At 36.9% G+C, this 13,864-nt stretch overlaps 1 protein-coding gene and 1 non-coding gene across 16 annotated transcripts in view; one reads left to right on the top strand and one right to left on the bottom strand.

The window, feature by feature from the left end:
- Positions 1-13,864, bottom strand: part of CADPS2 (calcium dependent secretion activator 2) — a 535,106-nt gene that overhangs the window by 252,690 nt on the left and 268,552 nt on the right. For all 15 annotated transcript variants that reach the window (XM_053218157.1, XM_053218160.1, XM_053218152.1 and 12 more), the window contains exon 7: positions 9,602-9,713. In XM_053218157.1, the coding sequence (XP_053074132.1) occupies positions 9,602-9,713 (112 nt within the window). The remainder of the gene's footprint in view (positions 1-9,601; positions 9,714-13,864) is intronic.
- LOC113604268 (U6 spliceosomal RNA) lies at positions 11,521-11,622 on the top strand. The gene has a single exon (XR_003426146.1). It is a non-coding gene; the product is annotated as a U6 spliceosomal RNA (small nuclear RNA).

Below are 13,864 nucleotides of genomic sequence, written 5' to 3'. Positions count from 1 at the left end.
GGAAACTAAATAGCACATGCTTAATAACCTATGGTCAAAGGAAGAAATCAAAATAAAACCTAGTATTTTCAAAAGAACGAAAATGAAAAAAAGTAAGAATTTGTGGGATGCTATGAACGCAATAATTAGGGAATGTGTATTTATAGCACTAAATGTCTATTTTATTTTATTTATTTAAAAAAAATTTTTTTTTCAACGTTTATTTGGGACAGAGAGAGACAGAGCATGAACGGGGGAGGGGCAGAGAGAGAGGGAGACACAGAATCGGAAACAGGCTCCAGGCTCTGAGCCATCAGCCCAGAGCCTGACGCGGGGCTCGAACTCACGGACCGCGAGATCGTGACCTGGCTGAAGTTGGACGCTTAACTGACTGCGCCACCCAGGCGCCCCTAAATGTCTATTTTAGAAAAAAGATTTTTCTCATATCAATGTCTTCAGCTTTTAATAAATAGAAAAAGTATAAATTAAACCCAAGGTAAATAAAAGAAATAATAAGGATCAGAGCCCAAATAAATATTAGAAGGAACTTTATCAATCTGATGAAGGGGATCTACCAAAAAAAAAAAAAAAAGTACAGCTAATATTATACTTAATGTTTAAAGACTAGATGCTTACCCCCTAAAACTGAGAAGAAGACAAGGAAGTCCGTTTTCACCACTTGTATTTAACACTGTAATTTAGGTTCTAGTAAGTACCATAAGGCAACAAAAATAAAAACTATCTAGATTGGAAAGGAAAAACTGTATTTTTAGACAATATTGTCTATGGAGAAACAATCTACGAAATGTTACTGCAACTAGTGAGTTGAGTAACACTGCAGGATAGAAGATCAGTATAGAAAAGTCATCTGTATTTCAATATACTAGTAATACCTAGTTTAAAAAATTAAACAATGCCATTTAGAATAGCATCAAAAATATGAAATAGTCAAGTGACAGATCAGACAAAAGAAATGCAAGACCTGTACACTGAAAACTCTAAGACCTTGCTATGAGGAATGATGCAAGACCTAAAGAAAGAGATATATCACCGTATCCATGGGTCGAAAGACCCAATACTATCGATCAATTCCAAAATTGACCTACAGATTCAATGAAATCGTAGTCAAAATAACACTGAGTGTCTTCTTATAGAAAGCTACAACTTGATTTTAAAATTCATAGGGCAAAGAACTATATTACAACAGACAAAACTGGGGAAATCAAAAACAAAAAGAACAAAGTTGAAGAACTATCAGTACTTGCTATGACACACTTATGAGAAAGCTAAAGTAATCAGAGCAGTACACTAGTGGCATTAAGACAGGAAAACAGACCAATGGAACAGACTAGAGAGTCCACAAATAGACCCACAGATACATATACAATTGATTTTCAACAAAAGTGCTAAGAAAAACCAGTGAAGAAAGTCTTTTCAATAAATGGTGCTAAAGGGGCACCTGGGTGACTCGGTCAGTTGAGCGTTTGACTCCTGATTTCAGCTTAGGTCATGATCCCAAGTCATGGAATCAAGCCTCGTATCGAACTCCACACTGAGCGTGGAGCCTGCGTGAGATGCGCTCTCTCTCTCTGCCCCTCTCCCCCCTTGCACACGCACTCTCTAATAAACAAATGGTACTAGAACCAGATATTCATATAACAAAAAAGTGAACTTTGACCTATACATCATTGTAGATATAAAAATTAACTTGGAATGGATCAAAGATCTAAACATAAAAATCTAAAACTAAAAAACTTTCAGAGGAGAATTCTGACCTTGCACTAGGCAAAAATTTCTTAGATATAGTACCAAAAGCACAAGCCATAAAAACAAATTCACAAACTGAATTTCATTCATCAAAATTAAAAACTCCTGCTCTTTTAAATACACCATGAGCAGAATACAAAGACAAACTAAAGACTGGGAGAATATTTACAAATATATCTGATAAAGGAGGTATAAACAACTTATTATAGTCTTTCCAAACTCAAGAACAATAAACAGCCCAATTAAAAATTGGGGAAGCTATTTGAACAGATTCATCAAAGAAGATGTATGGGTCAAGAAGATGAATGTATATACCAAGAAGATGTGTGGAAGACAAGCATGAAAAAAAAAATGTTCAACATGATCAGTATTAGTTGGTAGAGAAAAGAAAATTAAAACCATGAGGAAATAACACCATACTTCTTAGAAATAAGAAATAAGTACAGTGTGTATGGTTTCTAATATTCTGTCTGGGGGAGAGGCAGACCTTTATTACTATGGGAAAACTGAAACACCAACTTCTGCTAACATAATCACCCACATGGACCCACCATGGAGGATGCCTATTTAAACCTGTTCACCCACTTGAATGTGAGTAGGTAAGAATATGCTTTCCTTTACCTCTACAGAGAAGATTTCAGCCAACTCCCTAGAGAAGGTCTGAGGCAGAGTCACTAACAACTGATGCATGTTATCAAAGGCGCTTTTCCTTCAAAGTCAGACTCTGAATGGTAAGTCTTCTCTAACTCTTCACGGCATGTGATTAATGAGCAGACATAATTAACTGCAGTTAGAAAAAACAGTTAGAAAAAATTTGCACCATCTATGAATCATCCATGGCCTTCCACCTGTCCGTGGTCCAGCTTGTCACTGGCACGGATCCTCAGACAGGACAGCAGAGTCCTGGGAGGGATGGCTATATGAAATGACTAAAGGAGGATGAGACCTTTTCTGCGAATTTTAGTTTCAGAGAAGCTACAGTGCTTGCTAAAACTACAAAAATTAAAGTCCACAGTATAGGGTGAGTTCAATTAGGCATATGAAATGCAAATGAGTCTCCGTTCCATTTTGCAGTATATGATATTAATTCGCCGGCCACAGCAGCAGGCATCCAGTGCTGGCAATTTCAATAAAACTGGATATTAAATTTCGCTTTCAAAGTGAAGAAAAATACGTATTATGATTTTGCTAGCAGCTTCTCTAATGCTTGATTCATATGTAGATGAATCAAATTCACATAATGCTGGAAACTTTTTTTTAGTCCAAATATAAATTTTGACGGTTTGAGTGAAGGAAAGGCCTAAAACGTTTTTTATGAATTTAACTGTATATTTATTTTTGAAAAATTAGGATAGTTATTTAAAACATCTGTAGTCTACTCCTAACTTATTACTGTGTATGTTGAAGTCAAAGTTCTATGATGACTGGGTATAAAGCAGGCAATTAGACAAATGTTTAAAGTCTATGAGCTCTAAGGGCACCTGGGTGGCTCAGTTGGTTAAGTGGCTGACTTCAGCTCAGGTCACGATCTCATGGTCTGTGGGTTCGAGCCCCTGCCAGGCTCTGTGCTGACAGCTCAGAGCCTGGAGCTGCTAAGGATTCTGTCTCCCTCTTGCTTTCTGCCCCTTCCCCGCTCACACTCTTTCTTTCTCTGTCTCAAAAATGAATAAACATTAAAAAAATTGTTAAGTCTATGAGTTCTAACCAGTTATATATGGGATATCCAATTAAATATGCTAAGTTTGGCATTAATAATTAATGTGGCTGCTGAAAGTTTTAGCATTAACGAAAAACTTACAGAATTCAATCAAAGCCACACAAGTGAGAAAAAGTGAAGAGGATATACGCCAGAAAAACAAGAGGCAAGAAAAAGAATATTAGACTGATAGTTAATTAGAGCTCCTAAGACAACTATTTCTTTACCTCCCAAGACGACAGACGGGTTAACATACCACTCAATTGCTTATTTCTCTTGTCAAGTTTCAAAAACAAATAAGAATTGTGCATATTCTGATCACTCTTGAGACAGATCTCCTTTGATGCTTCATAAAGCAAACAGAAGAAACAACGAAAAAGGCAAATATATAAGCTAATTTTTACTTGCTACATTAAGACATTACAAGCTGCTTGAAAGATAATAGTTCAATGTAATGGAGTAATCATTTCAGCAATTCTAATTTATCTTAATATTTAAAATGTATATGAAATTAACCACCAGCTGCTATTTCCTTATAGTATTTGTATTTGTAAAACAAACATGACTGTCACTTTGAATTTATTGGGTATGAACATCTCCATGTTGAGAAATGTTAAATACAAGCAGATAGTCAAATAGAAAAAGTGAGAGAAATACATAAAATGAAACCTTAATTTCAAAAATATAACTACTCTAAAAATGTATATCTAAGAGATAATCAGACTGTTAGTCTTTTGCCATCTTAAAATATTTAATCAAATTAGAAGACGTTCTGGCTCCCCTGGAAAGGAAAATAGCTTCTCTGATTTGTGGGAGTCTCTATCCTCATGGGGGAAAAACGAGCATCCTTCTGTGGATACCGATGATGTGCTATCAAGACCATGAACTCAGCGCTTGAACAGACACTAACTAGGCTCTTTTTCTAACAGTTAGAATGCTTTGACAGAAACACTCCTAAAACTAAAAAGTTACTTGGGTGGAAACTTCAAATATTCATTTTGTACTAAAGAACACCATTCAGCAAGTTAAAAAGTTACCAAGGAGTACAAAAATTAATTCTGAAAGGCTCAATGGAAACTCCGTTGTCCACAAATAGATGTCCTGGAAGCAATTTGGATTTTTATATGGCTATGTTAAGTAAGCCTTGCCTTTAAAGTTTTGGGGACAAAATCATCTTAATTTTTTTTTAATTTAGGCAGAGCTGACACATAATGTGACATTAGTTTTAGGGGTACAAACACAGTGATTCGTATACTTTTGGGTGCTTGATTGGTCAACTGTTTCCTTGCTAGAACAAGCCCATAATATGAAAAATTCCCTGTTCTGTCTCCAGGTATTCCCTAAGGCACCTGGTAGAGGGTTGGCCACCAATTCAGATGAAAAATCTCCATATGCCACCTCCATTTCTATAAATAAGTATTTGCACCTGCCATCTCCAAACGAAATCTGCATGCCAAGTACTTTCCAAAGAACATAACCTTCAACTGGCCAATGCCTACTTAAATTTGAACTATCATTTTACAAAACTATATGCTAGAGAAGATTTTCTCTTATCCCTGGGCGTTACCAGTTCTTAACTCCGGCTGCTTAGTGACACTATTTGTACCAGTGCTTCTCAACCCTATGTGCACACTGTTAGTTCCTGAGAGGTGCTTAAAATGCTCCTTCCTGGACTCACCCCCAACCAACCAAAAGATGAGTGTGGGCCTATAGCCTGAGTCTTTTCATGCACTTCCTAGGGGTTCTTTATGTGCACAGACAGTTGAGTGGCACTATGACATAGAAGAGTGCAGCCAGAGAGGAACATCTGGGTGGCTCAGTTAAGCTTCTGACTCTTGATTTTGACTCAGGTCACAATCTCATGATTTGTGACATCGAGCCCCACAGAGGGTTCCATGCTGACAGCATGCAGCAAGTTTGGGATTCTCTCTCCCTTCCTCCCTATCAAAACAAATAAACGTAAAAAGAAAGTGCCTCCAGAGATTACTGTAGGAAGATGCAAATTATGGCGTAAAATATTATGAAATGCATAAAATAGCATTAGCTTAAATAACATTTGGTTCCTGCCTTAAGCCATGAAATTAAATGGGCCCATATTCATACCAAGATTTGTAAAATACTGCCAAATTTCCTCATCTTATCAGGTGTACTGTTTAATGATTTAGAATATAGGCTTTGGGATCAGAAAACCCAAGTTCAAATACTGACTCTTGCACTTGCTGAGAGGTCTTAATCAGATTCTCACTTTCTGTCTCAACATGGGATGAGACTACCATCCTCAAAGAGGATTAAATGGGGCAAAGAGTCTGATTTCGTTCTCTTGCATTCAAGTTTCATCTATGTTGTTGCATGAATTAATAGTTTATTTCTTTTTATCACTGAATAGCATTTCATTTTATGGATGTCCCACAGTTTATGTATCAGTTCCTCCATTGAAAGACACGTTAATGCTTCCAGTTTTTAGTGACTAGGAATAAAGCTGTTATCAACATTCACGTACAGATACTAAGTAATAAACCTCAGGTAAATACCTAAGAGGGCAACCTCGGGGTAATATGGCATGTCTAGATTTCACTTAAAAACAAAAACAAAAACACTGGCAAATTGTATTCCCAAAGTAGCTGTACAATTTTGCATTTCTACCCAGCAGAGATCAAGTTTGTTGTTTCATATCCTTGTCAGCACTTGTTATTGTCAGCTTTCTTGTACATTAGCCATTTTACCAACTGTACAGTGGTGGGGTCTCCTTGTGGTATCTATCTATTTTAGGGACTGTGCTGCTCATCTTTAAATTCAACCCAATTTTGCTACACAAAATTTTAATTAGAAAACTTCACTTTAAAATTAGGATCTCCAGGTATCGATTTGTAAAAATTTACACTGTAAATGTCAGATCATGTAAGGCTTTTTCCTTCAAATTAAAAAAAAAAATAAAGAAAAAACCCAACTGTTTCTGCTTCCCAATATAAAAGTAGATAGCTATACCAGCAAACATTACTAGTAGCTCTACCAGCCAGAGATGATCACCAGTTTTTTTTATTATTATTATTTTAGAGAGTAAGAGAGAGTGTGATGGGGAGATGGGGCAAGGGCGAGGAAGAATCTTATGCAGGCTCCACACTCAGCACACAATCCCAACATGGGGCTTGATCCATCAACCCTGGGATCGTGACCTGAGCCGAAATCGAGTCGGACACTCAACCGACTGAGCCACCCAGGTGCCCTGATCACCGCCAGTTTCTTCTAATCGTGCATGCGTATGTACATGGACTCAGACTACAATACATCTGAAGACCCCAAGTTTAAAGCAGAAATGAATCAGATATGTTTGAGGAAAGGAAGAAAGCCAAGTCTGAAGGAAAGAGGACAGTAAGCAAGATGGCTCTAACAGGAGACTTAAAGGTCAGTTCATGTAGATCAGGGTTCTTCAACGTTGGGGTGTCTTGAAATTACCAGGAGGCCTGGTTAAAACACTGCGGCACACCACCTTCAGAGTTTTTGGTCCAGCAGATCTAGTGCAAGACCTGAGAATCTGCATTTCTAACTCTTCCAGGTGCTGATATCGCTGATCCGGGGTCCCATCTTGAGAACCATTCTTGGACATGCTACACCATGATGAGGACTCTGATTTTTAATAAAAATTTTTTATGCTTATTTTTGAGAGAGAGTGAGAGCAGGGGAGGGGCAGAGAGAGAGGGAGACACAGAATCTGGAGCAAGCTCCAGGCTCTGCACTGTCAGCACAGAGCCCTATGTGGGGCTCGAACCCATGAGCTGTGAGATCATGACCTGAGTCAAAGTCAGACACTTAACTGACCGAGACACCCAGGCTCCCTGAGGAGTCTGATTTTTGTTTCAAATAAATGAGAAGATACTCGAAGATTTTTAGGGCAGAATGATGTGATTTGTTTAGAATTTTAAATAGATCATAGTGGCTGAGGTGTGAAAGCTAGATCAGAGGGGACAACATGATAAATGGGAAAGTAGTAAGGAGACTATTAGCAGCAAGGAAGGATGGTGTCCTGAATTAGGGTAGAGGAGAAATTAAGATGTGGACGTATTCAGAATAAATTTAGGGAAAGCTGACAGAACTTGCAAATAGATGGGAGCATTAAGGTGATGGAAGGAGAAACAAAGTATATGTCATGTCACGGACTTAAAAACTACCTCTATGGAAAACTTTATGGGGTTGCTAATCATAAGTTCTATTTCAGAAATAATTTAGTTCGAGATAACTGTTAAATGCAACTTAGAAATACTAAGTATGTGGATTGGATATACAAATCTGAAGCTCCGAGAAAGAAAAATTTTAACTTGGAAGTTATTGCCACATAAATGATATTTATAATCATGGAACCTACTCAGATCATTAGGGTAGTTCAAAGGATCCTTAATGGATCCTTAAGGGTGATTTTGCACACCTCCCAGGGTGCAATGTCTGGACACATTTTTGACCATCTTGACTTAAGGCTGGGTGCAGTACTGGCATCTGACCAGAGGCCAGGGATGCTGCTAAATATAAAGTGTACAGAAAGGATTCTAACAACAAAGCACTTTCCTGCTCAAAATATCAATAGTGCTGAGGTTGAGAAACCCTTGTATGGAAAGAAAACCTGTCTTGTATGAAGAGGGCAAAGGAGCATGAGGCCTTTCTCAGATATACTAATAACTGGGAAGCATATCACTTCCATACCCAATTTAAAACCTGCTTAGGAGGGCACCTGCTGGGATGAGCACTGGGTGTTGTATGGAAACCAATTTGACAATAAATTTCATATATTGAAAAAAAAATAACTCCAATAATACTTTTTTATTAAGTATTTAAAAAAATAAATAAATAAATAAATTAAAAATATCTAAAGAATTACCTTATAGCATTAGACTTAAAATGGCTGCTATTTGAGTGTGGAAAATAGTCATAAGAAAATAGGGTAAAATTAATAATAGTTTAAGTCAAAAACCTGATTTATAAATCCATCGGATCATACGGAGTCTCCAAAGGTCTTCTATAAGATTATGCTACCTGTACATGTACCTTTGCTGAATGAGTTAAGCGCACAAATATGTAAGCACATGAATGAATGAATGGTACGGCCTAGCTCTTAGGTCTTAACAAATACACCTAACAAGGAAACAGAAGAGGAAACCTGGAATATGAATATAGATTCTCAATTTCTGGAGTGTGGGTACAGATTCACAAAATCCCTAGAAATGGGAAACTCTAATCAGGTAAAGGAGACATAAGAGGATACAGATTTGAAATGAATCAAAAGCCCAACTTTGGGGAAAAAAAATTTCAATATACCCAATGATCCTAGTATCCTTCAACATCCACCATCACATAAGCTGTCTGTCCATCATTACCAGAAATTTTCAGGTAAGATTTCTGAAGGCTTTAATCTCTGAAAAATACCTATGAGTTCAGTCTTCAGGTCTGGGTAAGAGAGATCCACATTAGAGAAGGTAACTTTATAGCCTACTCATTGTAGCACATGTACTTTATAAATGGGACTGCAGATAATCTTTCACACAGAGAGGTGTTAAGATCACAAATCCACCCTCATCTTAATGCACTGCCAGCAAGAGCTGAGTATAGTGGAAAGACCCTCGACTTGCGGATAAATATATTCTAGGTATGAAGTGAGTACAGGAAAAAAAAAAAATCCAGAGTTAAAAGATACGTGAAAAAGACCTACTCACAGGGAAAACACGAGAGATTGAGACAGAAATACCTTTAGATATTCTATAATTAGTCTAATCATAATGGACCTGAACAGATGGACTTTAAATATCAAGATGCTTCTTTCAACCCATAGACGGAAATGTTTAAATGACAATTACCTTTCACCCAAAAGAACAAGTTGCCCTGTGCCATAAACACCCAATGACCAATGCATGTGTAAGCAAAATGGGTCCCTGACTATGATCTTATATACAACCTTTATATACCCAAAGCCTATCACAGTATTTTCTATGTTATTGACAGTTGCCTTTAATAGATTAGAGCTATTAATCCGGGACAATGGAAAATTACAAGTAAATTATTTTATTTAGGTTTTCAACAGTAAGTTCACACACTACATATTGGTCCACCTTAACTGTAAAGCACAAGAAGTAACAATTGTGTGACCTCAAGCACACAGGACTGACCACAACTCACCCTTCCCAGTTCTTTATCTTCAAGGGCCAGGACCCCAGTGCTTTCTGTGAAGAGTTTTACTTTGACCACAGGCCGAGGATGGGTGGTGGTGAAATCACCTTGAGTTCCCCATCTGCAATTAAGGAACAAAGATTTTCTTTAAAATGCAGCATTAATTTTTTTTCCCCCGACAGATGTATCTCCTTAGAAGGCCCATTAAGCAATGCAGAATCTTTTGTGCTCAATGAGATTTTTAGCTTTGCTTTTGTTTCTGACAGATGGCAGACTCAAGGAGGAAAAATAACAGTAAGTTTTATAGCTTATCAGCTTATAATAATTCCAAAGCTGTTCCAAAAGTTAGCACATTAGAGTATATAACAGAGTGTGCAATAAGAATTTAGGTTAAGGTAAAGCATTATATACAGAGCTACTAAACTCTACCATTTTATTAATTCAAATACAAATTATAACCCAATTTTTACAGATGCCTGGAGGATATTGCTAAAAGTTTCTTTATATAAGAGGTAGTTTCACAGAAAACTATTTTTTGCATGCTAAAAACTTTATCCCATAACTTCTTGGGAAGTCTTTACTAGATATTTTATACTTTAAAAAGTGGAGGTAATTATCTCACATCTATTACTTTATGATTTTTAAAAGCTCCTGTCAAAAGGAAATAAATAAGCACTATAAAAATAGGAGTATTTTACAGTTAATTTCCCAATACACTCTCCTAGGAATGCAGTAAGTCTGTCGACATCTGGCTTTTCAAATCATCATAACAAAATAACATTTTTCTTGGCTTATCTTTTAATTAATAGCATCTCAGCTTTACCACACACCAGTTCATCCTAGTGTGCTTACAAACTCAACTGGCATACACCTGATATTAAAAAATCTTATCACTGTTTCTCATAACGCTAGGATCACAGGCATGAAATGCAGCACAGCATCAAGAAAATGCCATTGAGAAAAACACACCAAAGTGAGATTTAACACAATAAGGATTCCTGCTACAAATAAACCACCATGTTAAAAATATTAATTTTCTCCTCTTATTTTAAAAAAATGAATTTACCATTTTCAAGGCATTATCTAAACTTTATTTTATAAACCATATTCAGAAAGCTTGGGAAATAAAAAAAATGGAGGAAGTCTAATAAAAACTGAATAACTGATGTCTTCCTTCCCTACCACAACAGTGATAACACTGTAATATGTGTACAGTAAAGCAGAGGCCATTTCAGTGGCCGAAGAAACTAGTATGTAGCTATAATTTGTCCTCCTGAAATTAAAGTCGTATGCCAGAGGGAAGAGAGACATTCAGTTAGGATGGAAAAGCAGCTTAATTTTTATTTTAGACTTCTAGAAAGGGGTTAGCAAAGAATCTTTTTTGCCGTTTCATAGAATTAAGATGGTCTGAGATAAAGTAGAGCTAAATAAATAAAACTACAAGTAAAAACAGATTCAGAACCAAAATAAGGGAGTAGAGAAAAATTCTCAATTTAGTGCTTGGATCTTAAGACTTGAATAGTCAAGGCTATCCAGATGACAACTCTAGAGTAAATTCCCACGACATACTAGCCTTTACTTCGTGTCATGTGGTTCAATTTGGGAAACTAAACCCTTTGAGACATTTCCTTACAAGTGAAATCAAAGATCTGTAGTAACCATGTAGACACAGCCTAACAGTTTTACACAGAATCTGCTCCTCTTTTAAACTAATTCTCTTCATAAAAATTCCTTTGTTATTTTCTTCCCTCTAATGTCAAAAGCCTTTGCAAGTGCTTACACTGTTTTTTACGATGGTATGTAACTCCCCATCTACTGCAATTCTCCAAAGCGAAAAGTACTGATGACCACATTAACCATCACTGGGAGACTGTGAATTTCATCTCTGACTCCCATCTCTCTGCCACTTTACATGAAGGAAAATGCACGCTCTCTTGGGCAGCACATATACCAAAACTGGAATGATACAGAGAAGAACAGCACGGCCCCTTTGCAAGGATGATACACCACGGGAAATGCACTGCCATTTCCACTGCTAGAGTAAGACAAACCACAATGCGTATGTAAAGAACTGTGCTCACTCATGATCCCATGAACCTCCACAAAATTGCCTTGTACCTCAGATCCTTCATAAACAGAGATCTTCAACAACTCTTCATTGATGGGGTTCAGGACAGGCCACTCCAATATACGCCACGTTGGCATATTACCTTGAATTAAAGTTACTGAAGAAGCAGGAGGTGCAACAAGGAAACTAAGACTCTTCCTTTGTCCCCCTGAAAGCAGGAAATAAATCTCCTACATGAAAGGTACCCTCCCCTACCCCCCAAACCGGAAGGCAGAAGACATCCTTATTACCAGAGACAGGAAATTTAGGGCCAAGGAAATTACATGAACAAACCTCATTACTTCTTTACTAACTTACTATCCCCAAAGCCCAAACTTCTTTTGACTTCAGTTCTTCACAAATTTATTGTTTGTCTAAGAGATCTAAAAGCTGCCTGCTTTGGTCACTTTGAGTTTCCTATTTCATACATGTACAAATTAAATTTGTTTTTCTATTTTTTTAATGTTACTTTATTTGACAGTGGGGGAGGGGCAAAGGAAGAGAGAGAGAGAAAGAGAGAGAGGAGGAGAGAGGGAGGGAAGGAAAGACAGAGAGACAGACAGACAATAAATATCCCAAGTAGACTCCATGCCCAGCACAGAGTCTGACTTGGGGCTTGATCCCATGACCGTAAGATCAAAACCTGAGCCAAAACCACGAGTCAGACACTTAATTGGCCGAGTCACTCAGGCACCCCAGTTTTTGTTTTTCTTATGTCAATTATTAGACCAAAGAACCTACCAGAAAGGAAAAGTATCCCACCCCTATATCTTCAGTCTTTATTCAGTAGACCTCTCTCATCTAATAAAAACAGTTTATTGTGTAAATTAGACATTAAGTATCTAAAGATGAGATGCAGTTTAAAGAATAAAAAGTCAGCATTCCCACTACCCCAGGTTACAATGGAGAATATACCAGTACATCAGGAAAGTCCTCTTTGTGCCCTGCCCTGATCACATCTTCCTCTCATCCCAACCCCACACCATAAGATTAGCTAGGATTCTGGGTTCTGTATTAGTAATTGTCTCGGCTTTCTTTTTAAAGGGAGGATCTTTAGCATTTTACCTCTAGAGGTGATCATTGCTCCAGGTGTCCTGTAATTGGTCTTTAATGGGTAAAGAAAATAATCTTCTTTTCCTAGTTCATTATATACCCTATATCGGAATATAGGTCTTTCATACACATATATCAGATATGGGATATACATCATGGTATATTACCTATGTCCTAGATTTTATATATATCCTCCTATGGATTTTTTTGAAGTTTATTTATTTTGGGAATGAGCAAGGGAGGGGCAGAGAGAGAGGAGGACAGAGGATCTGAAGCAGGTTCTATGCTGACAGCAGAGAGCGCAATGTGGGGCTCAAATTCACGAACTGTGAAATCATGACCTGAGCCAAAGTCAGAGGCTTAACTGACTGAGCCATCCGGGTAAAGAAATATATATATATATATGTGTATGAAAGACCTATATTCCGATTTATTTGTGGGTATATAATGAACTAGGAAAAGAAGATTATTTTCTTTACCCATTAAATATCCGGGTAAAGATATATATATATATATATCATCTATATATATATACACATACACTATATATCTATCATAAATCTAGACCACAGATCTTACCTATCTGTAATCCAGAAATGAATGTTCTAGTAAACTTTTTCCTGTACCTCCTGAGATGGTAATTACAGTGGTTTATATGGATTTTTTTTTTTTTTTTTTTTTGCTTTTCAGAGATAAACCTAATTTCCTATCTTAAAAAAAAAAAACACACAGATTTAGGATGCTGTAGTTTATGCTGTATAATTTTCATCAATGAAACCAGCCTGTAGATTTACATTCTTGTATTTTCCTGTTTTTCTTACGCTAGTTTTACTGAAGCAGTTGAACACTGCCACATTTTTATTATCTGGAAGAGTTTGCAATAAATGAGAATTATCTGTTCTTGGAATTTATCCATTAAGATGTTTGGGTGCAGTGTTTCTTCGTGGTAATGAAGCATTTGATGCTGATTCTGTTTCTTCACAGGTTATAGTTATAAAACTATTCCAGTTTTCTATTTAAGCCACTTTGATATATTACTAGAAAAAGTTATTTCATCCACATGAAAGTATTTGCATGAGGGCACCTAGGTGGCTCAAGTTGCTTAAGCAGCC

Source organism: Acinonyx jubatus, chromosome A2 (genome assembly GCF_027475565.1).
Source record: "Acinonyx jubatus isolate Ajub_Pintada_27869175 chromosome A2, VMU_Ajub_asm_v1.0, whole genome shotgun sequence".
Classification (NCBI taxonomy): Eukaryota; Metazoa; Chordata; class Mammalia; order Carnivora; family Felidae; genus Acinonyx; species Acinonyx jubatus.
This window is presented reverse-complemented; position numbering and strand designations above follow the sequence as displayed.